The sequence below is a fragment of the Oncorhynchus keta genome, chromosome 9, assembly GCF_023373465.1.
Source record: "Oncorhynchus keta strain PuntledgeMale-10-30-2019 chromosome 9, Oket_V2, whole genome shotgun sequence".
NCBI classification, from domain to species: domain Eukaryota; kingdom Metazoa; phylum Chordata; class Actinopteri; order Salmoniformes; family Salmonidae; genus Oncorhynchus; species Oncorhynchus keta.
In genome coordinates this window covers 33,261,186-33,288,804 of record NC_068429.1, presented here as the reverse complement: position 1 = coordinate 33,288,804, position 27,619 = coordinate 33,261,186, and the positions used below count along the sequence as shown (strand labels likewise).

General features: G+C 41.7%; 3 protein-coding genes across 25 annotated transcripts in view; 1 reads left to right on the top strand and 2 right to left on the bottom strand.

Moving 5' to 3' along the window:
- The window catches only part of LOC118387587 (guanine nucleotide exchange factor VAV2), a 247,064-nt gene extending 241,303 nt beyond the window's left edge, over positions 1–5,761 (bottom strand). For 8 of the 13 annotated variants that reach the window (XM_052525714.1, XM_035776104.2, XM_052525716.1 and 5 more), the window contains exon 1: positions 4,436–5,760. In XM_052525714.1, coding sequence (XP_052381674.1) covers positions 4,436–4,639 — 204 coding nt within the window. In that variant the 5' untranslated portion in view covers positions 4,640–5,760. Of the gene's footprint in view, positions 1–4,435 lie in introns of all 13 variants that reach the window. The other 5 variants (XM_052525720.1, XM_052525721.1, XM_035776114.2 and 2 more) reach the window with 2 other exon arrangements.
- Positions 5,762–9,684: 3,923 nt separating this feature from the next.
- LOC118387585 (bromodomain-containing protein 3-like) lies at positions 9,685–23,207 on the bottom strand. Of its 11 annotated transcripts, none has more exons than XM_035776090.2 (13): positions 23,077–23,207; positions 19,477–19,839; positions 19,224–19,361; positions 18,899–19,028; positions 18,574–18,737; positions 18,100–18,462; positions 17,843–17,971; positions 17,518–17,706; positions 16,981–17,049; positions 15,155–15,378; positions 14,766–15,040; positions 13,659–13,811; positions 9,685–11,900 (listed from the first exon to the last, which is right to left on the bottom strand). In XM_035776090.2, the coding sequence occupies exons 2-13, from the start codon at positions 19,675–19,677 to the stop codon at positions 11,785–11,787; spliced, it is 2,151 nt and encodes a 716-aa protein (XP_035631983.1). In that variant the 5' UTR covers positions 19,678–19,839; positions 23,077–23,207; the 3' UTR covers positions 9,685–11,784. The 11 variants fall into 11 exon arrangements, with proteins under 11 accessions (XP_035631983.1, XP_035631985.1, XP_035631984.1 ...); XM_035776092.2 differs by having other exon boundaries at positions 23,170–23,188; XM_035776091.2 differs by lacking the exon at positions 23,077–23,207 and adding an exon at positions 22,865–22,883.
- The window catches only part of LOC118387586 (WD repeat-containing protein 5), a 31,228-nt gene continuing 25,981 nt past the window's right edge, over positions 22,373–27,619 (top strand). The window contains exon 1 of the mRNA XM_035776100.2: positions 22,373–22,551. The gene's annotated coding sequence lies outside the window, so the exon portion shown is untranslated. The remainder of the gene's footprint in view (positions 22,552–27,619) is intronic.

The following is a 27,619-nucleotide window of genomic DNA, read 5'->3' as shown; positions in this document are numbered from 1 at the left end:
AATTTATATTCCTTGAGTGAAACTGGTATAAATCATGAGTGCACAAAGAAGGCAGAAGAGCATTGAATGGTTAAATCCCAAATACAGCATTCATTACAACTGGACAATGGTAAATAAAGAGGGTTACGTATGTGTTATAAGGCAAGGCTGATAATACGAGTACAATGGCTGTGGGTTTAGCAAACATTATAAATAGGCAATGAAGAACTCTTATTATATACATTTGGCACAAATGTTCATCGTGACATCTTCCACAAGTGTCACAGTGTTCCATCCAGCCCTTATTTTGTTCTGAGGGGATAATAAGAAGTATACACACTACCACCCCTGACATCACTTCACTTTTTCTACATTATCATCATCATAACAGAAAATAGGTCTTTAGGATATGGTGATCAAAGATGATTTGTAAGTGATGTTCTGAGACAGAATCAGGTAGCACTTGGAGGTGTTGAGTGATACAGCTTTCATAAAGAGCCAAACGTGTAATGGCCTCCCTCACTTCCCATTCATTTGGCAGTGAGGTGTTGAATTTGTATGTCCTTTGCATTAAAGCACAGAGAATACACACTGACCTTTTCCATGTGATAAATAACTACCCCCTGTTCTGCTTCCAGGATTTTGTTTAACCCAATTTGTCACAGAGGAGCCCCTCTCCCACCCACTCTCACTGCAGCCTCACATTGGGGCTGTGGCACGGGATTGGTGGGCATATCGAAGTGTCACATGTAGCCCACGAGCTACAGAATAGGGCTTAGTGATATGACCTAAAAATCATATCAATCAAATGTATTTACATCAGACGATGTTAAAGTGCTGTACAGATACCCAGCCTAAAACCCCAAACAGCAAGCAATGCAGGTGTAGAAGGACGGTGGTTAGGAAAAACTCTCTAGAAAGGCCAAAACCTAGGAAGAAACGTAGAGAGGAACCAGGCTCTGAGGGGTGGCCAGTCCTTTTCTGACTGTTCCGAGTGGAGATTATAAAGGAACATGGCCAAGATGTTCAAACGTTCATAGATGACCTGCAGGGTCAGATAATAATAATCACAGTGGTTGTAGAGGGTGCAACAGGTCAGCACCTCAGGAGTAAATGTCAGTTGGCTTTTCATAGCCGATCATTCAGAGTTAGAGACAGCAGGTGCATAACTAAATTTATTCAAACATAGGCTATTCACGATATACACTCACTGGACAGTGTATTAGGTAAACCAGCCCAGTCACGAAAATGGATCGCTCCTACAGGAAGTCGTGTGGTCGTGGCGTCAAAGGAGAATGGAAAGAATGGTGCGAGCTAACAGGCAGGCCACAAACAGACAAATAACGGAGCAGTACAACAGCGGAGTATAGAACAGCATCTCGTAACGCACAACTCGTTGATCCTTATCACGGATTGGCTACTGCAGCAGAAGACCACATCGGGTTCCACTCCTATCAGCTAAAAGCAAGAAGCAGCAGCTATAGTGGTCATGCTGATTGCAGAGTCAGGATTTGGTGTAAGCAGCATGAGTCCATTGCCCCATCCTGCCTGGTGTCAACGGTACAGGCTGGTGGCGGTGGTGTAATGGTGTGGGGAATGTTTTCCTGGCACACGTTAGGTTCCTTGATACCAATTGATACATTGTTGCTGACCTCAACCCAATAGAGCATCTTTTGGATAAGATGAAACGGGCTGTTCACAGCATGAATGTACTGCCGTCCAATCTGCAGCAACTGCGTGATGCTATCGCATCAGCATAGACCATCATCCCTGTGGAAAATTTCCGACACATTATAGAATCCATTCCCCGAAGAATTAAGGCTGTTCTGGATGCAAAAGGGGGTCTGACCCGGTACTAGATGGGTGTACCTAATAAACTGGACGGTGAGTGTATTCTCAATTTTGTTTGTTTTTTCTCTAAATAAGCCTTGTTGCACAATTAAAAGTAAAATAGACTGCATTTCAAAGTCAGCAATAATCTAGTGAATTCAGGTGAAATTATACCTAGGCTAAATATATGCCTTCCACAAAATGTCATTATTTTATTGAAATAGTTTAACCTGCTTTTTTGCAATAATCACTGATCTGGGTTTCAAGTCGGTCTATGAATATCCCCGATTTGTTCCAAATTCAACCAGAACCATGTATAATGAACATTCCCTAATTGCTAAAATGCTATGCGGTAGGTGGTACCGCAATGCCACGCGACAAAGTGAGCATTCATTTTCTACAATCAATGTTCATTGGGGCGGCAGGGTAGCCTAGTGGTTAGAGCGTCGTTGGACAAGTAACCGGAAGGTTGCAAATTCAAACCCCCGAGCTGACAAGGTACAAATCTGTCTTTCTGCCCATTGAACAGGCAGTTAACCCACTGTTCCTACGCCGTCATTGAAAATAAGAATTTGTTCTTAACTGACTTGCCTAGTTAAATAAAGGTAAAATAAATACTCCCATTTTAGTAGTCTGCTCTGCGCACAATTTGAGGAGTTGAGACATAAAAAGGGTATCCTTAGAAAGATGAACTTCTCCTCTTATTACAGTAAAATCATTTCTCAATCTGTTTCGGTGTTAATATGACCAATTCTGTTGGACCAAACCTCAAATGCTAATAGCAAGTTGAAATGGAGTAGAAGAAGTGTTCTCTCATCGCTGTTGTTGTGAGTGGCAAGGGGAGAAGCTTGGTGTGTGTAAAAAGAGAGGAAGAGGTGAAGCCAGAGGTTTCACTCTCGCCAAAAAACTGTCCAAAATGAGCCCAATGAGTTTCTATGGGCTTATTTTGGACCTAAGCTTGACACCTGCCTTTCCACCTTTGGACAACGACTCCCATTGTTAGGGCAGAGATATGAACATCTCATCATTATATACAGATCTCTGGTGTAAATGGGAAGGTGCACACAGCACAGAAGGAGCCAAGACCAAAAAGAGAACAAGTGGACATAAACGCTCTTAAAAATGTTTTTCAAGTGTGAGCATTGCACATGAAAGGGAGTTGGACAGGAAGAAACCTGTATGAACCTATCATCCATATACTGTGGCCATCTTACTGATCTCTCACCATAACCAGTTGTTCAGAAGTCTTTTTAATCACAATCAAAATAGACCCACTTTCCATCCACTGAGCAAGTTGTGTAATCCTCATATGGCCATGGTTAAGCACTTCTTCATTTTGGAATGGGTGACCGGGATGAGCTGTGATGACAATGTGGGGTGACACCATCTCTGAGGATGTGAGGCACACCACACACAGACATATTATAACCTGGAAGTGAGGAGGATTCATGTTATGATAAAGTCACTTGATATGCTGAGGTTAGTACTCCCCTTCAGTTCGCCAACTAAGCAGCACTTTGGCAGCAAGCCACATTCCAAAAGTGACTTAAGTTTGGCTTTTCCACCCATTCAACTGTGTTGATACAAAGCCATATTCCCTAAATTTCCCTCAACATCAAACCAACAAAGTCTTCCGCTTCAACACTCTCCAACCAGTATCTTCCACTTTGCACCTGAGTCACAGAATAAAGGAAAACCAAATCGTTTGGTCTGACTGACCACATGCCCTCTTCAGTATTACCATGGTCTACCTAGACCCTGTGCTACCCAAGCCTTAGTAAATGTTCCACTGAACTACAAAAAGCTTTTGCTGCACTGCAGACACACCTCTCACTCACATGGCAATTACTAATTATGTTTCTAAATGTAGCTTAAGTTAGAATTATTTAATTCAATTGAAGTAACGGTCTAGTGAAAATCTCACTTTTAAAAGTTCATAGTGTTAACTCATACCCAAATAATGTTGTTGACTTGTCCTGTACTCGTATTTGTGGCCAAAGCATAAATTGGAGAAAAAAACAAACACCTTAAACGAAACAAAAATGCTTGCCATTTCCTCAGAGGATGAGCTGGCCAATCAGCGGTCTGCTCACATGAATTTTGATAATGACCGGTATACGTCCACACATTGTTGTTGGGGTACGCCCACACCATTCCAACATGGATAAGCTGCTTTTCAACATATTTAATTGCCATTTTTGGGAAAGCAATCAATTTCACTTATATGGTAAGTAATTATAGGTCATATGTCATAGAAATCTGGAAACACTTTAAACATGCAATACAATGGTATGGCCCCTGTGTGTTGTGGAGAATATCTGGAATTATCACAAGTGCTCAACAGTGACACCCATTGGGCCCCAAGAAAGTACAGGTTGGCGACAAACTGTACAGTACTTCTTCCTACTGTACTGTTGTGGACTGTGTAACTGTTGCATGATTATTGAATGTGAACACTGTGCTGATTGCACTCAAAATAACTATTTATGTATGTAAAGAATGTTTCAAAAAACACTTGCATGGAGTGCAGATTAACCATTCACCATGAATATCAGTGTAATGACACTGACATAACTGCTGTGGGTAATTGACAACAAATAGGCCCCTGAAAGACATCTTGACATACCTGTGACATTTGAGGTCTGAAGTTGATCTCCTTTAGGTCCACAGACCCCGGAGAGAGGTTGTGCAACATTTGGCACAAGAGCACTCCGTCTCGTAGCGCCTGTGCCAAGTCGAACACGGCCGCAGAAGGCCACACGACCCGGTGGTTTGGGGGCAAAACCTTGCAGTCTATCAACCATCGCCCGCATTGTCGCCACTCTTCCATGTCGGCTTGGGGGGTGCGTTCCACACTCAAATTCGACAGCCGCCTCCGTGGGCAAAATTCAGCCGCTTCCAGTGCGCAACCGAAGCAATCCTTCCACCAGTGTTAAAATCTCAATTAAAATGTGATTAGTTGTATTATTTTCCCATGTATTAAGGAAACTGATAACTTTACAATTATGGTAAAATAGTGTTCTACTTTAGTTTTCCGATTAAGTTGATATAATTGTCTCCAGCTCACAATATGTCCAGCTCTGTTCAGGTAGGCTATGTCCAGCGGAGCACAGTCAGAACATGTCCAGCTCGGTCTTTTGAACAAGTGACGTGAGTTTCTGACCATAACATTCAGAAGTTGACGAAACTAAATGAACACGATGTAATGTGTAAATTACCTTCTGAATAAACAGACCAATGTGAACTACCGGGAAAACAATTTCCTTTTCTTCATTCTCGAAGTTGATTTTGCATATCCAGAAGATGTTAGAACTCAACTCATAATCCAGATTGTAGGCTAAACGTTTTAAATCACAGATAGGCTATTGGGAATAATAATGCCCCAATATCTTCTTTGCTTGTGTATTAAAGCCTACCAAATTGCAATGTTGAACCTATCATGCAAGCTTGCTGTCCAAAACCGTTGTCTCCGGAAAAAAATGACTTTGAACAGCTGAGACAATCAGTTCTGACACTCAGTATAGAGCGACATACCATTGTATTTTGCGTAACTACCCAGAGTTTCTGGTTGTTCAGAGTTTCTCTATACAATTTCCTATGCCGCTCTGATAGACAACTATTACATTTCAATGTAAAACCCTGTGATAAATCAAATGAGTTTTCTTACGATGCCACACTAAACATTCAGCCTATCCACAATGCACTCGAAAACATATTTCACAAACTCCCAACAGAAACATGTCCAGGAGGAAAAAATCACGTTCTCGTCATTCTCAGAATACCAAACACCAACTTTAATGGAAAGAAACGTTTAAAAATGCTCCAATAAACCGTTTCTATGTTCTTTCTTGTTCCCCCTCCGCGTTTTTTTGTTACGGATTGTGGTGTTCTGCAGTCTCTCTACTCCCCGCCGCGCTATTCTGAAGGTTTGAGAGAAAGCGTGAACGCGCTTGGCTGTAGAGAGGGCGGCGATGTTGAACGTGGGTTCAGTTGGTTCTGGTTACGCACGCTCACGTGTGGGAATGATTGTAATGCACATTTTAAGAACGTTGATTCTCATTTACTGCATTTCGATACAATTTAAAAAATCTTAAATGCTATTTGGAGAACAAAAACAAAACATGTATTATTGTGTTATTGTGTTATTCATAAAAAGGGATCTTTTAGCATAATTTTAAAAAAGGTAGACAAATACGTTTGCTTTATGGAACTTTTTGTTGTTGCAGTTTTAAAACTGTAATTCTACACATTTTGCAATTACTTTTGCCATGTGGTGTGGGGGCTGTGCTTTGGCAAAGTGGGTGGGGTTATATCCTTCCTGTTTGGCCCTGTCCGGGGGTGTCCTCGGATGGGGCCACAGTGTCTCCTGACCCCTCCTGTCTCAGCCTCCAGTATTTATGCTGCAGTAGTTTATGTGTCGGGGGGCTAGGGTCAGTTTGTTATATCTGGAGTACTTCTCCTGTCCTATTCGGAGGACCTGTGTGTCCTGTGTGAATCTAAGTGTGCGTTCTCTAATTCTCTCCTTCTCTCTTTCTTTCTCTCTCTCGAACATTTGAGGACCTGAGCCCTAGGACCATGCCCCAGGACTACCTGACATGATGACTCCTTGCTGTCCCCAGTCCACCTGGCCATGCTGCTGCTCCAGTTTCAACTGGCCTGGGCCCTAGGACCATGTCCCAGGACTACCTGACATGAGGACTCCTTGCTGTCCCCAGTCCACCTGGCCATGCTCCTGCTCCAGTTTCAACTGTTCTGCCTTACTATTATTCAACCATGCTGGTCATTTATGAACATTTGAACATCTTGGCCACGTTCTGTTATAATCTCCACCCGGCACAGCCAGAAGAGGACTGGCCACCCCACATATGCTCTCTCTAATTATCTCTTTCTTTCTCTCTCTCGGAGGACCTGAGCCCTAGGACCGTGCCCCAGGACTACCTGACATGATGGCTCCTTGCTGTCCCCAGTCCACCTGACTGTGCTGCTGCTCCAGTTTCAACTGTTCTGCCTTATTATTATTCGACCATGCTGGTCATTTATGAACATTTGAACATCTTGGTCATGTTCTGTTATAATCTCTACCCGGCACAGCCAGAAGAGGACTGGCCACCCCACATAGCCCGGTTCCTCTCTAGGTTTCTTCCTAGGTTTTGGCCTTTCTAGGGAGTTTTTCCTAGCCACCGTGCTTTTACACCTGCATTGTTTGCTGTTTGGGGTTTTAGGCTGGGTTTCTGTACAGCACTTTGAGATATCAGCTGATGTACGAAGGGCTATATAAATACATTTGATTTGATTTGATGTTAATATGATATTTGAGTGACAGTGACTAACAAAATCAATGGGGGCCACCTGGAGGACCCCTTCAACCATGATTACTACATTTACATTATAGTAATTTAGCAGTTAGTGTATTCATCTTAAGATAGGTAGGTGGGACAACCACATATCACAGGCATAGAAAGTACATTTTTCCTCAATGTCGTAGATATCAGTAAAGTCAGAGCTAGAAGGGGGGAAGGGGTCAAGTGCAAGTGCTGTTTAAGTTTTGTGTGTGTGTGTGTGTGTGTGTTGGGGGGAGTCGAGGTGAGGAGGGTTTCTTTTGCTGTTCCGTAGGTAAGCACCATGGTCTTCTATTGGATGCGAGCTTCGACTGGAACCCAGTGGAGTGTGCGGAGGAGCGTGGTGTCGAGAGAACTTGGGAAGGTTGAAAATCAGGCAGGCTTCAGTGTTCTGGATAAGTTGCAGGAGTTTGATGGAAGAAGCGGGGAGCCCAGCCAACAGCGAGTTGCAGTAGTCCAGACGGGAGAAGACAAGTGTCTGAATTAGGACCTGTTCCTGTTCCTGTGTGAGGCAGGGTTGTACTCTACAGATGTTGTTGAGCATGAACCTGCAGGAGCGAGTCACTGCTTTGATGTTTGCAAAGAACGACAGGGTGTTGTCCAGGGTCACGCCAAGGTTCTTTGCACTCTGAGAGGGCAACACTGTGACGTTGTCAACCGTGATGGAGAGGTCTTTGAGCGGGCAGTCCTTCACCGAGAGGAAGAGCAGTTCCGTAAAGTGCAGGTGTAAAAGAGAGGTCTGTGCCCTATTTCTATGCTTCCCGTTCTTAAGTTTAATTTGTGTTTCTTTAACTTTTGGTTTTGATACACCAGCTTCAAACAGCTGAAAATACAATATTCTTGGTTATGGAATAGATATTTCACAGCAGTTTAGATGGTACAATGATTCACTACACTATACTTGCTTGTTTTGTCACATAAACTGAAATTAGGCAAACTATTCAAATTTTTGCAACCAGGAAAATGCAGTGCGATTTCTGCATAGTGAATCTTTAACTGACATGAGCTAATTAAGTGACTGTCAGTGAGTGACATAATAAGAGAAAAACTGTTGATGCACAACCAAGTTTTGAAATTGTACCTTGTGTATTCTACTATTCCAACTCTCAACAGTAGGTTGAGACCCCGACTGATTGTTGTTGAAAAAATGAGAGGTCCGGACCTTCGGTGTCCTCATATGCTCTACTGCACATTACAAGGATGATTTATTGTCAGTGTATGGATACAAAGTAACCTCAACTTGCAGGTGTATCATTCAGGTGTATCGTTCAGTGTTTGAGTGAAACAATGTAACACATATTACTTTGGAGCTACTGCATCCTGTTCCCAGCCTTCCTCCTCCCATAATCTCTTTTGCGGGGTCAACAAAAATATAGTATCACAATTCAATTTACTCAAGATATACGGTTAGCCTATCATATTATCTGTAATGGATGTTGGGTAGGCTATGTCTGTGTTGTTTTGTCATGGATTGTGGCCAGCTACAGAGTGAGTGATGGCCCCAAGTTGCAGACACGATTAGTTGTCACTGAAGTTGTGGCATTGATCCATCATGGCCCAGGGCTGTTCGAGGCAAAGAGGTAACGTTTTCCATATGCCACTGTGAGAAGGGGGGGGTCACACAGTACAAGTCTCCCTCCAGAACAAACCAAGTAGGGTAAGAGCTGGGGTGGGCAGTGACTGATGTATAGCCCTACACTGAGCCCTAAGGCAATGAATCTGCCATTGGAAATGGGTATTCTATTCTTGCACTAAAAGATGAATGTATGGTGGGTTAGGTAATTTCATTTATTCATGCAAGCATGGAAAGTGATTGCTGATATCAACCAACAAGTCTCCTGCAAGATAACTTACATACTTAAATGGCTAATTCATAACTCACCTTAAAAGACAATTGTCCATCATATATCCAAGAGAAAATGTCCCCCCTATAATCATTGGGTTGACATTCACCTAGCAGCACGTTTGGGGTGTGTAACTCACTGTCATCTGAATCCAGCAAACACACAGCTCAAACCAAATATGTCACCATATTTTAAAAATCAATTATATATGGTCACCATCTAGTGGCCTATCATTGAACTGCAGATAGCCCTTCACAGCTATGCTTTGGGTTTTGTGGCTACTGGCTAGCATATGCTGATCATATTAAATGGCACATCCAGTCCATAAGCACTAAAAACATCCCACATTATGGTTTTAGAGTACATTATAAAAATGTGTACACTGGTCTTACTTAATTAGGCCAAATCGCTTCTTTGGAAGCGTAGGCCATCGACCACTCCTCTCCTTAGTGACGGTCCCACCTCCAGGTGTTTCTTGGGCACCCTCTTTTTCTTCTCCCTTGGGTTCCAGGATAGAGTTTGATTGGTGATGATGGAACACGGCTTTCAGGGTTGTGGACGGTCCATCCACATCTTTTCCTCTGGATCTCCTCATCCACCAGAAGTACACAGGTGTACCTCAGTGAGTGAAAACAAGTGCAAAGAGAAAAGTAAAACGGATCAACATGCAGAAAATGAGGAGACAAATTCAATAGGGTCTTTTGAATTTATTTAAAAAAAAATATTTCACCCGATTCCAGGTTAGCAGTTACATTAATTGTTAGCTTCTACCTCCAGTCCCCACCCCCCAAATACCACCCTCAGTCCCATATTGCAATCAACAAGCCTAAAACTACTTACACTGAATCCTTGATTTGTTTCGATGACTGACACTTACAGGAAGATACTATAACAGCTCAAAAAAGGGTATAAGAAAGTTACAATAAACTTGCATGCACATCTAGGATAAAAAGTAAACATTTGCTTTTGAAAATATAAAAAGGAACTATTATATTTGACCAGGGCCTAGAAATTAACTAAAAGCTATATATGTGTGTATATATATATTTGTTATTTTGTGTTTTGCCTCTAAAAGACATTCTTAGAAAAACCTGATAGGGCCTGTACTGGAGAACATTGGTATAGGCAGAGAAATGCATACAAGATCATTTGGGGAATTTTGCAGTTAAGTGCAACCTGGTATGTGGGACAAGCCACAAAATTACACAAATATTTATTTCCACCATAGCCTAAAATAATGCATATGACCAAATGCATAATGTATCAACTTATTAACAGTAAAGAAAACCCCAAGTGGTTTTAATGTTCAAGTTATTTTCAACAAATTCCAGAAAAAAACTGACCACAAATTATACTTCATGAAATAATCATATGCATTCTTACAGGAGTGGAATAAATTGTAATGATATTCTCTTATGAGTAATTAACCATTTGTTCACTAAGATAAAAATAAAAGATGAGTTGAACTAAACTGAAGTCATAAGAGGCTGTGGCATCTAGTCACGATAAAACAAGGGACCTAGAGGTAACAAATTACATTCAGAAATCAATAGCCTACACTTCAGAGGAAGACTCACATTGTTTACAATATTGTCCTGCTTTCATTGTCCAAACGTGACATCAACAGAGAAAAAGATCAGGGGCCACGGCACTGGCGTTTGGAATAAAGCACCAACAGATGGCGGGTGTGCTCTGCAATATTCATGTTCCTACGCCATTGTACTAAAAATGTACACATAGGTCAGCTATGTACAGTTTTGGCCATCCCATCTTACATAAAGCAGTGATGTACACAATCATTCATGGCACCATACATACATTCATCATTGAAGATGGTAGATTAAGCAAGAGGCATGCCAGGAAATACATGTACAGGAGGCCATCACGCCTAGTGGTTGTCATGTTATAAGTAATGAAACAAACTGTTGAGTGAATTATTTTATGGTAATTTCTTCTGCCCAAAAGCATTAAAAGTCTAAATTCTTCATCAATAACCTCTCAGACCAGTTACCATCGAGCAGACATTTTTGCTAAAACTTTACATACTGCCAAAAAAAAGAAAGACCATGTCAGTTATCATACAAAGAATAACAGCAATCAAGTTCCACTATTAAATAAAAATCTTCAGATCATTCAATTTGACTGTATATGCTGCTGAGGACACACAACATGATTGTTCAGAATAATCTGAAATGTACCCCTCAGAGGCAAACAAGGTTCAGTATTTGTCGAAAGTCAAATGATTGGAGAAACAACCCAAAACAGACATAAGCCTATTTCAAGAGGGCCCTCCTCATCACGAGGGTGAAAAATACTTGTGAAGCCGGATGAGAAGTGTTGATAATTTTTTGTGAAAGTAATTGAATAGATTGTTTATGCAGCAGGGCTGAAGCTAGGAGGTGGACATGGGGTTCTGTGCTGTCTTGATAACTATGCAACAACTCCTTCACATTGAGATGCATGTTGATGATTGTATTAGGAGAAAAAAAAAAGACATCTGGCATTCATCCAAGTGTATAACAAAATGCTTGTTTTATGTTTGGTCGATTTTGAACACATCCCTTTAAAAGTAAGTGGAAACAAAAAGAACCCTGTCAAGTCATGTATAAGTCCCCATGTTCTTTTCTTCTTTTTCTGACATGGCGTAACATTTTGTTGTTTTTTCCTCATTAAATGTTTTAGAAGGGGGAAACCACTATAACTGCATACAATGTTTATTTTTTTATTTTATTTTTATACACAGGGTAAAAATAAAAAGGAATAGTTCCCAGCGAGTGTTTGGGCGGCTCTTTTCAGTCGGAGTCGCTGCTGTCAGAACTGGACCCACTGGAGCTGCTGCTGCCCGAGTCTGAAGAGCTACTGCTGCCGCTGAGATGAGAAGCACCAGTACCGGACCCAGCGCCCTTCTCTGGAAAGAGAGAGTAAGAGGATCATGCATGAGACGCGTCCAAACGTATTACATATCTATGTAAATGAGGTGCAAATGCTAAAGATAAATACTTTCTCAGATGAGTAAAACATTTGTATGCGCTATGATACCCATGTTTAAAATGGACTTGAATTTTTTTTATTTTATAATTGATAAAGCTAAAAAATATTATCACTGTTGAATTATCACTGTGAATCATTGTAAGGTTTGTTTGTGAGTCAATTAATTCTGCAAAGGATGGGTTGCCAACTGGCAGTTTGACAAAAGAAAATCCATTCATTCATACCCACACATGGTCACACAAGTGTTGAAGAGACAGGGGATGAAATGACAGGACCCCCCCCCCCCCACACACAAAATCACATTGTTACAGTAACCATACAACTGTCCAACTCAATAAATATTAGGGATGGGCATTTTAAATAATTTCCCCTTTCAAATAATATCATACAATTTTTTTCTGAAATCCAGATAGTTGAAATAGAATATAAAATATATTTAAAAAATGTTTCAACTTGGGAACTGGCTTGATGCGCAGCCTGCGCGACTTGGAAGAGAGGTGGTGCTCTACTTGGCTGCAGCAGCAAGGGGGATAAGCATGGGGTGGTGTGTTTGACATGGGAGGGAGAGAGTGTAGCCATACAGACTCACTAGTTAGACAAACTTGTAAATGCCATAAATTATCTATCATCCCATCTGGTAGGGCCCGTCGTGACTGCATCAAATCAATGTAAAGATGTTAGCTAAGACAACCAGCTACCTAGACTAATTGAAGCCATTTGCTGCACTTTCCATCGTTGTCTTCCACAACCCCATTAAGATTAAACAGCCTACCTGATCATTGTAGCCTACTCCTTCTCATTTAGCTAACCTAATTCCATGATTTAAATTCCATTTTGCTTTGATTAGTCAGATATCACATTACTTGCTACACATGGATCCTCTAACTGTATTACACTTTGATTGGCTGACAAATGTGTGAAACTCACGTAGGCTACAGTATATCTTTTTGTGGGGTGAACATAAAAATCTACATTCAAAATGTTGTTTTATTGAATTAAGAATTCCATATAGATTATATTTTTAATGTGTATTTTATGCATACTTTCGCAAGTATTCAGGGTATTTTGAAGTACCGATGGGATGATTTTCAATACCGTCCAAACGTATTTATTGTTATTAACAAAAATGATAACTTAACTGAATTTAGAAGTTAACCATCTAAGATGTGCCAATTACACTTTCTCCAGCTCAGGGCTCCATCTATGCATTTGGTTAGCTAACTTGCTAGCTATAACATTAGGTGGGTAGCTTGCAATATCAAGCTTCTTGTTAACAGCAGAGACAATCAATTCCCTTCTGGATCAAGTGTGAGTAGCCTTTTGAGATAGTTGTATAACTTTGAGCTGGGCTGTTAGGGCTGTTTTTTAAAGAAATAGCTGCAATGTAATACAGGTTAACCCGGTATGGTACAGGAAAGGTATGGACATCTGGATACTGCCCAACCCTAACTCGAATACTAATGTCTGTTCAGATTTTCGAATAACCGTGCCCATCCCTAATAAATATATGATATAGTATATATAGATTTATAACCATAAAAGACCGGATGACTAACTTCCTGGACCACAGGATACCAATGAATGGGTGAACTAGGTTAAAATGGGAAGCAAGACAGGGTCCACGTGCCCCTGTCATTACTCTACGCAACTCCTGCTGTCCCTTACGCTATGGTACCTTTTTTGGATGTTTTCTTTTTGTCGGTTTTGTTCTTGTTGCTGTTGTTACTGTTCAGCTGGCCGCTGACATCCTGTAGCCTCTTTTCTAACTCTTTCTTCTTTTCCTGAGCCAGCTCCTCCTTGGATCTCGCTCCCTTGCCCCCAGCGGCCGCTGCAGGAGACACACAGCGGCACGCTGTGAGCACCATGGCCTTCCTGCCCGGACCCCCGCCGATGTGGTGACAGCTAGCTAGCTACTTCACAGCTATGGCCTAGCGCCTAATGCCTACAACCTGGAGGACTACAGAGGGCAGGCAGCAGGTTCAAAGCAGAGGTGAGACTTTACGCTCTTGGACTTGAACAAACTTCCATCTCACTTGCTAAATTTGCTGTTAAGCGAGGACTGTACGGGAGTTATCTGTCACATGATATGACACACTGCCTGACTCCACTGCGCTGGGTCCGAGTAGGAGCCGATATTAGCAACACAACAGCAAACCCTGTTCAGGCCCATAACATTTTATACAGGAGGTCCATGTATACTGCATAGATCATCTACATCCAGAATGGCATGAATTTGACAAACAGTACCTTGTGTTCAGTTAGGCTACATGTACACAAAGCAATCATTTTTTGTTATTTCGTTGACCTAAGCAGCCACTGACCAAAAACCAAAAGGCTGGAAGAAAATTCATTTTTAGGAGTTCAAAAAGGTGGGGACCACCTGTATATCAAAAAATAGCAGTCAACCGGAAACATGCAATGAGGTAGAGGGAAGGAACATAATCTAGCTCAGAAATGAATACCAAAAAGGGAAAGAAAATCTATCTAGTACTTAAAGAGATGCGAGTAAAAGCTGCTACACTCTTCACGCAAACTATGCAAATGTAGCGATGGAGCATCATTTTCTATGTAGTTCTACGTATTTTTGTGCGGCTCACAATTTGGAACGGACCGTATACAACGCTCCGTCGCTCTGTTTGCGTAGGGTCCTTAACAGTAAAGCAAGAGAAGGTAGGAGAAAATACTTAGTAGAGGGAGTAGTAGTAACAGGCTGAAGGACAGTGAAGGTATCAGTGAGGTTCAAGTAGGTTCAATGCATGAGGTCTTCCATCTCAGGACTTACGTTGGGGTTTCCGCTGTTTCTTCTGTAAACAGGACTTGACGTATCGCTCGAGTTCGCGTAGGGTGGAGGGCTTGAGCGTCTCAAAGTCAATCTCGATCTCGTCTGGATTGGAGTCTCGCAGCGAGGGCTCTCGGGACTGGATGATGTGCACTACCCGACCAAGCTTCTCCCCTGGGAGCCTGTTGATGTCCAGGCTGAGCTGGCGCTTCTCGTCGTACGCCATGGGCAGAGACTCTTCGTCAGATTCGTAGCCCCGGCCCCCCTTCTTTGGTTGCCTAGAAGATCAAGAATCCAGAGCAGAAATGACAAATAGCCAAGGCTTTCATGGTGTTTTTTTATTATGAGAGGCTGAGCAGAGCCCTAATATGTCAGAGAAAGGGAGGCCTTACCTGGAGCCAGTCACTGTGCTGTTGGCTTTCCTTGAGGGCTTCTTCTGCTGGCCCTGCTTGGCAGGCTGCCCAGGCTTGGCCTTCTTCTCATCCGTCTTGGTTTTGCTATGCTTGTTGTCCTTGTCTTTCTTCTTCTTGTCTTTTTCTTTCTTTTCTTTCTTCTTCTTCGGTTTGCTCACAGGGCCCTGAGAGAGCGCGGCAAGCTGTTCGTGGACGGCCTTTAGCTGGGGAGAGGTGGGTTGGAGGAGTTAGTGGTCTGCCGTAAGGGTATGCTAGCACTTCAAGCCCTGAGGGACTAGAAAAGGGGTAGGTATGAGTTTCCCAGAAAGAAATGCTCCACTTTTTACCACTTGAGTGAATCATACAAAATTGCTTAAGTTCCTATTTCGAAAGGAAACTAGGTTATATAAAATGTGGCATTACTTTAGGGAAAGCCATGTACACTAAAACAAATCACTACATAAGTTAACCTCCAGTGTTTCCCTTAGGATTTTTTCAGCAGCGGTGGCAAGGGTAATGACTGTGAGAATGTCACTTCTGGTGACTTAAATAATACATTCTACACCAAAATGCATGAAAATTAAATGTTAACACCATCTGAAATATAACTGATGCACATTACTGCACTGTAGGGATTTTTTTTATTTTCATTTTACCTTTATTTAACCAGGCAAGTCAGTTAAGAACATATTCTTATTTTCAATGACGGCCTGGGAACAGTGGGTTAACTGCCTGTTCAGGGGCAGAACAACAGATTTGTACCTTGTCAGCTCGGGGTTTGAACTCGCAACCTTCCGGTTACTAGTCCAACGCTCTAACCACTAGGCTACGCTGCCGCCCCGGAGCAAGCGTTGGCTGTGCGCTCGTGGCTCCCATTCGCACCACTGCTACAAATATACATTGTAACTTGTCACTCATCTCAAAGGGATAATGTGAGATTTTGGCAATTAAACTACCTTCAACTTCCTTCAAACTGCAAGCAGAACCATAAAAATGGTATAAATGAGGTCATCTGAATCTGAGTAAGTAGAAAATTGACAAAATCTCACACTATACCTTTAGAAGCGCATACATACAGGTCCTTTTTATTATGTATTTTTTGGAAGTGGCGGCCAAGTTTATCAGTGTCGGCTCGCTGCTGCTAAATAAATATAGGGGAAACACTGCATTGTGACACATACAATGACTTTAAACACGGGAAACTCTTCACATCAACTTTGACATATTGATTGCTTATCTACTTCACAACTTACAGAAAAATAGTACTCTATACTATAACTTTTTAAAAACTGATTTTTATTATCTAGTATTTATTTTTGTACTACCAATTCTAAATGGAACTAGGTAAGCAATCTGAGCTGTTTTTATCCCTTTGGTGCATAACATGAGCAAAAATGAAGAGAGCAGTTTAAAGATCGCGCAAAAACCCATCCAAAACACCAGTAAATCAGAAAGGAACCCTCTAACAAGGGAGAGGGAAACAAGTTGCATACTCCTTTCATTGCCTCAATTTAAGTTGGAAACAACCTTCAGGCAATCGAGAGAGACAGAAATAAGAATATGTCTACTTGGTCAGCCAGCAAACATACCAGGGAGAAAACACACACATTCAACATTTACACAACCATATAAACTCACACACATCTGCCACTTAGTGTCGCACCACCTGTAACTCGCCACTCCCTCCCCATTATTAACCCTCGACCGCTTGCTCAACTAATGCAACAAAAAAATAAAAAAATAAAAGTGAAATAGCGGCATTGATAATAAACTGAGATCATTAAGAGGTTAGTGGGGAGGGGACCGGGAAGTGAAAAGCAAATCACCTGAAAATGCTTGGTGCACCCGTTTTTTCCCCCCTGCCCGCTACCATTGGGGCGCTCCACAGAGATACACTGGTAAGAGAGCCAAAGGGAAATGAGGGGACAAAGATAGAAAACTCCAAAAAAAGAGATCAGAACCATTTTAAAACACCATGTTATGACAAGAGCTATTGTGTGGTACCATAATGCAAAAAACGACATTGTGATGTTTTCAAAAAGAAGGCTTTTGTTTAGGTAGTGCATGCAAGCCATCTGTACCAGTAGGTGCATGGAAATGCACAATTTAAAGCGGTAGAGGGTTACATTTAAGTGCTATCAATAGGGAGATGACGAATCAGTGGAGAAAGCAGTGGTATGCATGTCTGAGGGGAGAGTGGGAGGGGTTAGACTGGATGTAAGGTGGCAGCCCCTCCATCTCTGTCTCAGCATTTCAGAATGGATAAGATGGCTGTGATGTGAGAAGAGAAGGTGGGAGGAAGGCCCTCCCTGAGCCCTTCAGGTTAGAGGAGTAGTCGGGCGGACCTCGGATCTGAAACCCACCTGTTCCGCACCCACCTGTTCCTGCAGCTCGGCGAGCCGGGTGGCCCGCTCCTCCTCTGAGTCAGAGCTGTCCGAGCTGGAGGAGTCACCGCTGCTCGAGTTGTCGCCTTTACTGACCAACCCGCCTGCACCGGGGCTCAGCTCCACCGGCTCATCAGGCATCTTAGCAAAACGCATCTCAAACACATCCTGACAAAGACACACAGGCAATTATGGTGAAAAGAAAAGTGACAGAAAGAGACACATTAGCGTTAAACCAACCAATTCAATTTTACATAAATTTTTCAAATGGGTTCCAGAGAAATATTTAAAATCCCGAACATACCTGGAGTTTTCTGGCCATGGCAACAACCTCATGATCTGGAGGGTTATACTTGTAACAATTTGAGAACATTACTCGAACATCCGCTGCAAACATCTGTGCATCTGGATACTCCCGGGCGTCTATCTTTTTCTGAAAATCAACAGTAAGTGTTATCCAAACAGCTCATGGTTGAGCAACCACACAAGCCAACACAAAGGTAATGATTAACTGTACAAGTGAATTATGCTAGTGTACGTGCTTTGTTCTGTGGTGCGTACTTTGACAGTGCTGAGGTCCATGGGGTGCTTGATGATCTCGTGGTAGTCATGTAGCTCCAGAGCTTCAGCATCTACAGGCTTGTAGAAGGGCCAGGCGTAAGCTGCGTGTTTCTTCGACAGCATCTCCTTCAGGATACTGTCGCAGTACTTGAGCTGCTCACTCATTCTGCTCCGCTTGCTGCTGTGCTGGCCCAACTCCCCTTCCACCAGGTCTTTCTTGGGAGCTTTGATGGGACGGCCTGTACTCTCCCGTCTGGACATCACCTTGCCCTCTGAGACGGGGCTGGGCGACTCACTCCGGCTAGCTGTGATTGCAGATGTCGTCGGGGTGGTGGTGTCTGCTTTCCTCTTTACCCCTTTCTTCTGGATGCACGACAAACACAAACACAAAAAGGCACACCCTCACAGGTGAGGTTCCATTCAAAAGACTAAATAAACATTTGTATGCCTGATGAAAACTGTAAGGTGACATACTTTGACAAGAGGTTGTGATGGTGAGACGACGGGTAACATTGGAGCATTGGGCGAGCTCTGGTCAGCTGGGACGTTTGGGGTGATGGCAGTCATTGGAGAAGAGCCAATCACAGGTGTCGTAGAGCCAGATAGGGACGATGGTGACTCGCCTCCATCCAGACCAACTGCAGCAGGTGAAATTATTAGAGGTTAACTCACAGTACATGGGGTATTTTATTGGCAATATGCAACCATTTTCTCCCAATTTTTTTTACAAGATATCTATGGATCTACCCAAATTATAGGAGTCTATAGTTTCAGGAACAGATGAACAGTGGCTTATTACCTATGTTCTTGCTTTTCTTGGGTTTGGGTGCGGGAGGCAGAAGCTCCACCTCCTCCTGGGGCATCATGGCAACTTTCTGCAGGAAGATCTTCTCCAAGGCCTGTGCCATCAGGACAATGTCATCTGTAGGCTGTTGGGCAGAGCAAAAACAGGAAGTGAGAAACATGAGTGGGAAATACAAAGAGGAAACTTGAGATCAATTTAAAAACGTAGAGCTTTGGGAGAAGCCCTGGGAGAATCTGGAAACATATTAGACTAATATTAAATCCAGAATAAATGGACCCCTAGGAGAAACAGTCTGTATTTACTCTCTTGGAGTACTCACCTTGTTATATATGTAACAGTTGGTGAACATGGTGTTGAAGTCCTGCATGCATTCACTGGCACTCCAATAGTAGTTATGCTCCAGTCTCTTTTTGATGGTTCCCATGTCCATAGGTTGTTTTATGACCTTATGGTAATCCTGATAAACAGAATATTAAAAACATTGTGAGCATTGTCATTTGCAGTGATCTATCTATAGTCATTGGCTTTCTGACAAATATAACACCCATTACCAATATCTACAGTCTACTCACCATAAGACCCAATTTGATGGCATCAACTGGCACGTAGAAAGGCCAGGCAAAGTTGTGCTTCCACAATGTCTTGACCATTACATTCTGCATGTATTGTAGTTGGTTGGTTTTACGACCTGGTTTGGTGGGATTGGTCACCTCCGGGGGTGGTGGGTTGATTCCCTGAAGAGGGGCCGGGGTTGCAGGGTTGACAGCAGACATGCTTGCGATGGGAAGGGGGTGGTATTCTAGGAGTCTCTGTTAACTCTCAGATGGACAGGGCGGGAGACAGACACCTTCTCAGTGGGTAATGTAGTTCTGTTCTTTCTGCTCTTTAGTGGACTGGGGGGAACTGCAGGTCATTGCAGGGCCTGATCTTTAGACCTATGAAAAACAGAGCAGTGTTATGGTCTTCAGCATAAGTGTGGCAGCCAAAAATACATGAAATAGGTATAATACCTCAAACCTGAAATAACATGTAATGAAGCAATTCTGATAAGAAAGTAGGGCCTTTTCATCACAATAAAAAAATATGTCCGACATTGTAATAGGCAAATGTGTCCCTGGAAAGATGTGTTGTCATCTTCAGGTTTGAGGCACATTATCTATACCCCAATCTGCAGCCTGCATCTCATGTAGCTTGGTCTTGGTGTTGCATTTTTCTTTGACCATAGAATTGTATTTGGCATGTGGAGACAGGTACAGCTTAGTGATCATGCAAATGTACAGGAAGCTACGGTACAATTTATAACACTAAATAATAAATAAAAACTGTCTAAATAACCTGCTAGCAATTCATAAACCACAATCCATTTCACCCCATACATAACCAAGCAACCTGCAAAGCTGACTGAGGACAGCACAGCTGATCTAGCAACAAGTACCACCCTGAATAGAGTAATTGCTCTAGCTGTGATAACGTTAATGCAATCTGTACTAAGGACAGTTCAAGAATGACAAATCCACAGACATTGTCCTGTATCTCTTTCAATGACCAGTAGTAGCTACTAGCGTTACACAAAACAAAGCTATATTTGACCGTGAAAAAAAATGTAGCTGGCCAGCTAACTATGTGTGCATATAAATCAGTGGTAGTAACGTTAGGTTGCTAGCAGCTGACTTAAGGGCGGCGCTGCCTCCCGCGTAAACAATCACATACACTAGTTTATTAACGTTAGCTAGCTAAATGGCTAGTCACATATAAAAGCCATCACTAGCTGTATAGCTTTTATTCGTTTCGTTGAAAGCGCTGCAATACTGTATGTAACGGCACCATATGGCAAAAATGGAATTAGTTACCGAGCTAAATTGGTTATGGTATATGCTCAACAAAACGCGTGTAACTTAGCCAACTATACTAGCCAGCATCACGCGGGGGGTGCAAAGGGAGCTCGGAACACTTTTGGAACAATTCGCGCGGACTCCTTTGCACTCCGTGGATCGAGGTCCAGACTAGTGCAGTCAAGCTGGCTATCGTAGCTAGTTTATAGAACATTTGAGACATAGCTATTATTCACTACAGTATACATATGTGACCACCTAGCTAAATATGAATACACTAAAACCAAATAGGTGGTATTATGGGCTCCATTGCAACATTCTCCAAAAAGATGGCGGGCATATGTTATCCATTAGGTATCACTAGGTAGAGAACGTTAACAGCCGATTTAACCCCCCACCCCACACTACCTAGCTAACTACGAGCAGTTTCAATAAATATATTTTACAACTAAATAACCCTCCTTGTTTTATCTGGTTTCTGCAACAGCATGTAGCTATTGCTACAACTGCGTAGCTAGCTAATTTGCCCACACTAATATCTTGTTAAACGTTTCGCGCCCATATTGCCAAAATATTTAACCCAATAGACAAGTAATTTGTTATGCTTTGTTGTATTGTTGCAATGCGCTGTCAGACGTAGCTTTGCTGAAAATCTTCGGACGTTAGCTAGCTTGCTTAGTTAACGCTAACAAGCGTTTCAGCACCCACTTTTTCATTACACTGAAGTATGAACGTTACATGGTTCGCTAACGAAACGCTATTATCATAATAATGATGGTGAAATATAAACATTTTAATGCATTACTTTCTTGAGGCCTCCGATGGGTTTGCGTGTAGCTGGCAGCCCGAGTTGCTCTTGCTTTATTTGAGCGAGGCCGAGCAGCATGAAGGTGAGGTTGCGCATGCGCACGGTTTGTGATCAATTTACTGGCGCTGAAGACTACGCTCCCCCAACATGCGTGTTGTTCAGTGTATATACTGCACACTGCTATCAAATATTTTCGAGTATACTGAAAACCGAAGTACGCTAAATAAATAAACGGACTGCAATAATCTGCAATACAAATAAACAGCTGGAATAACTATCTTCAGCTTGCAATGTATGCCATGGATGGATGACTTTAGCATTGATTATGGATATTTCACAAATCTTTTTAACTTTATATTCACCTATAAACATTCAAAGGACATAGAGATGAGTGCTGACACCTTCCCCCTGTTGTTTCTCCTGGTTCTGTCTGCTGTGTTTTACAGAGAACCAAAACCTCTCAGGGCAGGGCGTCTCCGGTTCTGCACTCCTACCTGGCAGGTTGGTCTAGGACACCCCAGCCTTATAATCACTCGATCGGTCTGTCTTGAGCACACTCATTCCTGTCCCTGATTCTGCTTAGCCTGTGCCCTCTTTCGAGCTGCCCTCCACTGCACATAGTGATAATAACTTGGTTAAGTTTGTATAACTATTCATACACGTCTGTATTGTTGATGTGTCTTGACATGTGTAACTAGGTTTCTCTCAGTCCAAAACCCAAAGTTTACAAACGTGATTCTAATCAGAACCACCGTCAAATCGTCCCTCCACGCTTGCCGTATGCACTGCCTAAGCACACATGCGCAATGTGCGTCTTCTTCACTGCCACATTCCCCGCCTGAGCCCTAAACTGAAACGAACTGGCCCTAGAATTTTATTCGTGCTCAATTAGGGCGAAAATACGTTCATCGTATTTATAGGCTAAACACATTCGTGTAATTAATAAGATTTCTTCCTGGAGGAAGAAAAGTCAGCCGAGCATATACATTTTAACATTGGGCCTTACCGTGAGTATCCCTGATTTTATTGTTTGAATGGAGTAACGTCAGCTAGCTAGCCTGGTAACTAATCGAGCTTGCAATTTGCATGTGCAGTGAGAAGCTAGACAAACGAGAGAGTAAGGCCATCTGTGTTTAACATAGTTAACTATATTTTGAAGGATAGGATTCATACAATAACTACCTGGATTAAAACCACTGGCTAGCTATTATCACCAACAAGATGCACACTACGTTAGTGTTTGAACAACATTGCTAGCATAGCTAGAAAAGAAACAGGCCCATCTGCGGTAAATGAGGTTACTATAGCTATCTAACTCACGGTAATTGGTTTACTTGCAATGGCAGTTAGCTAGCTGGCCAGCCAGGTAACATAGTATCTCCTCTCTTTCTCCAGACAAACGAACGTCATTATTACTTAGCTAGGTAGAGCCGAGTAGTTAACTAACGTTACTTAGCTGTGCCATCCATGACTGGGTAGGAAGCCAGTGTGGGGGTAGTGTCAGTGTCGCTACGTTATTAACAAAATCATACCTAGGGTTCAAAATCATATCCAATATTGTGATATTAATCTACAAACTAAAGGGTAGCGTCTTGCGTTGTACCTATACAATTTATTATCCTTACATTTCCCCTGACATTATCGTCATCGAAAAGCTGACTAAACTCAACTCCATTGTCGTCACTAGTTACCACAGTCAGAATGCCTGCCTACTCGACCAATCAGCTGGAGTGTGACGATGCGTAAACCGGTTTACGGTTCGTGGGGAAACGACCAATCAGATGAGGGCGTGTATGCAGATGAGGGACATGGGGTGTTTCTCAATATGCATGCTACCGTGTTCCACATGCTCAAATAATTTTACAACTAAACCAAAAGATGCCACAGCCTGTCGCTTCCAATGGGAACAAATTAGTCATAGTGGGCAGACCAAGTAATGACATGGGCAGAGCCAAGCACGAGCTAGCGAGATCCTGTTGGCGTGTCCTAGCATCATTTCCATATTTGCGTTAGGGAACGCCTATGTGAAGTGCGCGTGTGCAATTACCCCATTTAGCCTTTTTGCACTTTCTAAACAACGCGATAAAAAAAAGCAGTCTACCAAACCTAGTCCACTCTGTTCATAACAGATTCGTTTTGGAAACAGAGAACTGTATATCAAATATTTAATTCATGAGAAGATTGGCAGAATGTTGCCCAAATCCATCTTCCATACCTTTTTCCATCTACCATAATTGGTAGTGAGTGGAAACGCGATAAAAAAAATCAGTCTACAAACGTAGTTCAATGCTTCACATTTATACCATCCAGTGAAATATCTATGTGTTCTCATGCTCCGAGTGTATTCACCGGCCACGTTTTCTTGAGTATGTTCCTGTGAGGATGATTGTGGAGAATGCATAAAACAATACATTTGAGAAACACTTGCACTCCCCCTGCTGTATTACCTCACGTGTCACTGAACCTTCTTCCAGCCAGGACAATGGCGACAGTCCATCATTACTTTAAGACATGAAGGTCTGGCTACTTTGAAGAATCTCAAATATAAAATATATTTTGATTTAACACTGTTTTGGTTAGTATGTGATTCCATATGTGTTATTTCATAGTTTTGATGTCTTCAATATTATTATTTTAAAAAATAAAGGAGAGCCGCACACTCTAGGAGCTCAGATGAAAAAATATTTGTGTTTATTTTTTGACAGACAAGCTGTCTTCATCAGGATATAATGACAAACACTGCGGGATGACTCATTTATATAGTGTCTAAAGACACACATGTCTGTAATCATGGCCAGGTGTGGCCTGATATCATTGGTTAATTCTCATATATTAAAATAGCATACAGGAAACATAAATGGATAGCGTACGATCATAGATACAATTTGGCTACATAAGCCTACAAACATTTACAATAGCAAAATCACAAGAATGGCTTCAGATCTAAGTCTACTTTGAGACCAAAGGGAGCAAGGGTCTTTTAAATTAAAGATCCAAGCAGCCTCTCGTTTTAACAATAAATTGTCGAGGTCACCCCCTCTCCTAGGGAGGGTGACATGTTCGATGCCAATATAACGTAGAGACAATCGAGTGGTTTTCTTCCAAAAAGTGGGCCGCAACTGGGTAAGTCGAGTTTTTGCACCTGACGGTGCTCCGAGATACATCCTTTTGTTTCGCGCTTTGTTTTACCCACATCATTTATACCACAAGATAAATAACTGCCTTAGTGGAGCACGTGATAACACCTTTTGATTGGGATATGTTTTCCTGTTTGGGGCTGTTTTGAAGGATCTACATTTATAAGTTCCATTGTATTGAGCACAGCCATTACACTTGTAGTTTCCATCCAGTAGGGGCGCAAATACATGTTCTGCAGGGATATTTTGGGATGGTAAATCAGAGTTCACCAGTTGATGTAGAAAATAGTGAAAATAAAGAAAAACCCTGGAATGAGTAGGTGTGTCCTAACTTTTGACTGGTACTGTAATTGTTAACATATCAAGATAAAATATTTTAGTCACGCAACATTTGAGATGTGAATATTCAACATTTCATTCTGAAGTCGGAAGTGTATTTTCTCTTGATCTGCGCAAATAATGTCTGCCATTGATTTCAATAGATTGTGTCATTTTTACGTGGTTGCCTCATTTCTTTTTATACTTTCTGTTGGAGCTTGTATCGATGTACATATTTTGAAGCATGCAAACGAGTACGCGTTGGAGAAGTGCCCTCCGTGTTCCAATTTGTGTGCTCGGAGCACGGTAGTATGCATTTTGAGAAACTCCAATGGATTTCTTTTATTTAGTGATCAACAATTATTTGGTTATTTGTTAGCTATAATAAAACCAACCTTTCCAAATGCAAAATGGTAATCAGATGTCTTATTCTAACTCAGCTTATGATGTTTGCCCTTACTCATTGTTACTTCTCTTAACCGTAAATAGGTTTTCTCCAATGTCTGCGTTTGTTTTTAAAGCGGCATGAAGACAAACAAATTGATACATGATTTTGGAGATTATTTTCGTAATCCACAAGTAAAATGTACAGTTTCACATGTATTTATTAAATTGGCAGATTTTTGGCAGATTTTAAGAAACTTCAACCCTGTTACCTTATTTGGCACAGGAACTTAATAAAGGCATTTATTTAACTTAAAATAGACTTGCAGTACACCTTTGGACTTGCATGGCACTTTTTTTTCTAGACATGCAAAGCTTTTTACCTGCTATTTATTTAATTGGCCCACCCACCCCCTCTTCAGAGGACAAACATAACTTTGTTTTACATTTCAGTTTTTTTGTTACATGTACAGTTGGAGTCTGAAGTTTACATACTTAGGGTTGGAGTCATTAAAACTCGTTTTTCAACCACTCCACATATTTCTTGTTAACAAACTATAGTTTTGGCAAGTCAGTTAGGACATCTACTTTGTGCATGACACAAGTCATTTTTTTCACTGGTAATTCACTGTATCACAATTTCAGTGGGTCAGAAGTTTACATACACTAAGTTGACTGCCTTTAAACAGCTTGGACAATTCCAGAAAATGTTGGCATTTCAATCTTCTGATGGGCTAATTGACATAATTTTAGTCAATTGGAGGTGTACATGTGGATGTATTTCAAGGCCTACCTTCAAACTCAGTGCCTCTTTGCTTGACATGGGAAAATCAAAAGAAATCAACCAACACCTCAGAAAAACAATTGTAGACCTCCATAAGTCTGGTTCGTCCTTGGGAGCAATTTCCAAATGCCTTAAAGTACCACTTTCATCTATACAAACAATAGTATGCAAGTATCAACACCATGGGCCCACGCAGCCGTCATACCGCTCAGGAAGGAGAGCCTTCTCTCCTAGAGAAGAACGTACTTCGGTGCGAAAAGTGTAAATCAATCTCAGAACTACAGCAAAGGACCCTGTGAAGATGCTGGAGGAAACGGGTACAAAAGCATCTATATCTACAGTAAAACAAGTCCTATATCGACATAACGTGAAAGGCATCTCAGCAAGGAAGAAGCCACTGCTCCAAAACCACCATAAAAATGCCAGACTACGGTTTGCAACAAATGGACAATGACCCCAAGCATACTTCCAAAGTTGTGGCAAAATGGCTTAAGGACAACAAAGTCAAGGTATTGGAGTGGCCATCACAAAGCCCTGACCTCAATCCCATAGCAATGTTGTGGGCAGAACTGAAAAAGCGTGTGCGAGCAAGGAGGCCTACAAACCTGACTCAGTTACACCTGCTCTGTCAGGAGGAATGGGACAAAATTCACCCAACTTATTTTGGGGACCTTGTGGAAGGCTACCCAACACTTTAGATCCAAGTTCAACAATTTAAAGGAAATACACTCAATTAGTATTTGGGAGCATGTAAACTTCTGTCCCACTGGGAATGTGATGAAAGTGATGAAATCAATCTCTCCACTATTATTCTGACATTTTCACATTCTTAAAATAAAGTGCTGATCCTAACTGACCTAAGACAGGGAATTTTTACTTTGGTTAAATGTCAGGAATTGTGATAAACTGAGTTTAAATGTATTTGGCTTAAGGTGTATGTAAACTTCTGACTTCAACTGTAAATTTATTCTTATTCTTTTATGCACAGTATTACGTGGTAGGAATACAGTTTGATATACACATTACATATGAAATGGTACTCATCATTACATACTCTTGCAATAAGTGCCATGGGATCTTTAGTGACCACAGAGTTAGGACACCAGTTTTAAAGTACCACGTTCAGTTTTATTAAAGACCATTCCATTGTTACTTAGTACTTCAACATTATTAAAATGAAATTAATGTTGTAAAAAGTGCTCCGTCTTTGAATTTACTGCCTTATTGTTAGTTTCAGATGCATATTTCTTTTTGGCTTTTGTCTGTCTTTCCGCTGGTGGCACTATTCATACTTCTTTGTGCCCACAACTTGAAACAGAACACCATTTAATAGGAGCTTTATTCTCCCATCTGAGTTTGCCAAAGATCATGAATATGATATATTACTATTGGAATGATAGGCTTGTAGGGAACTAACGACGTTGCTCTATCAAATAGAATGGGCCAATTGTG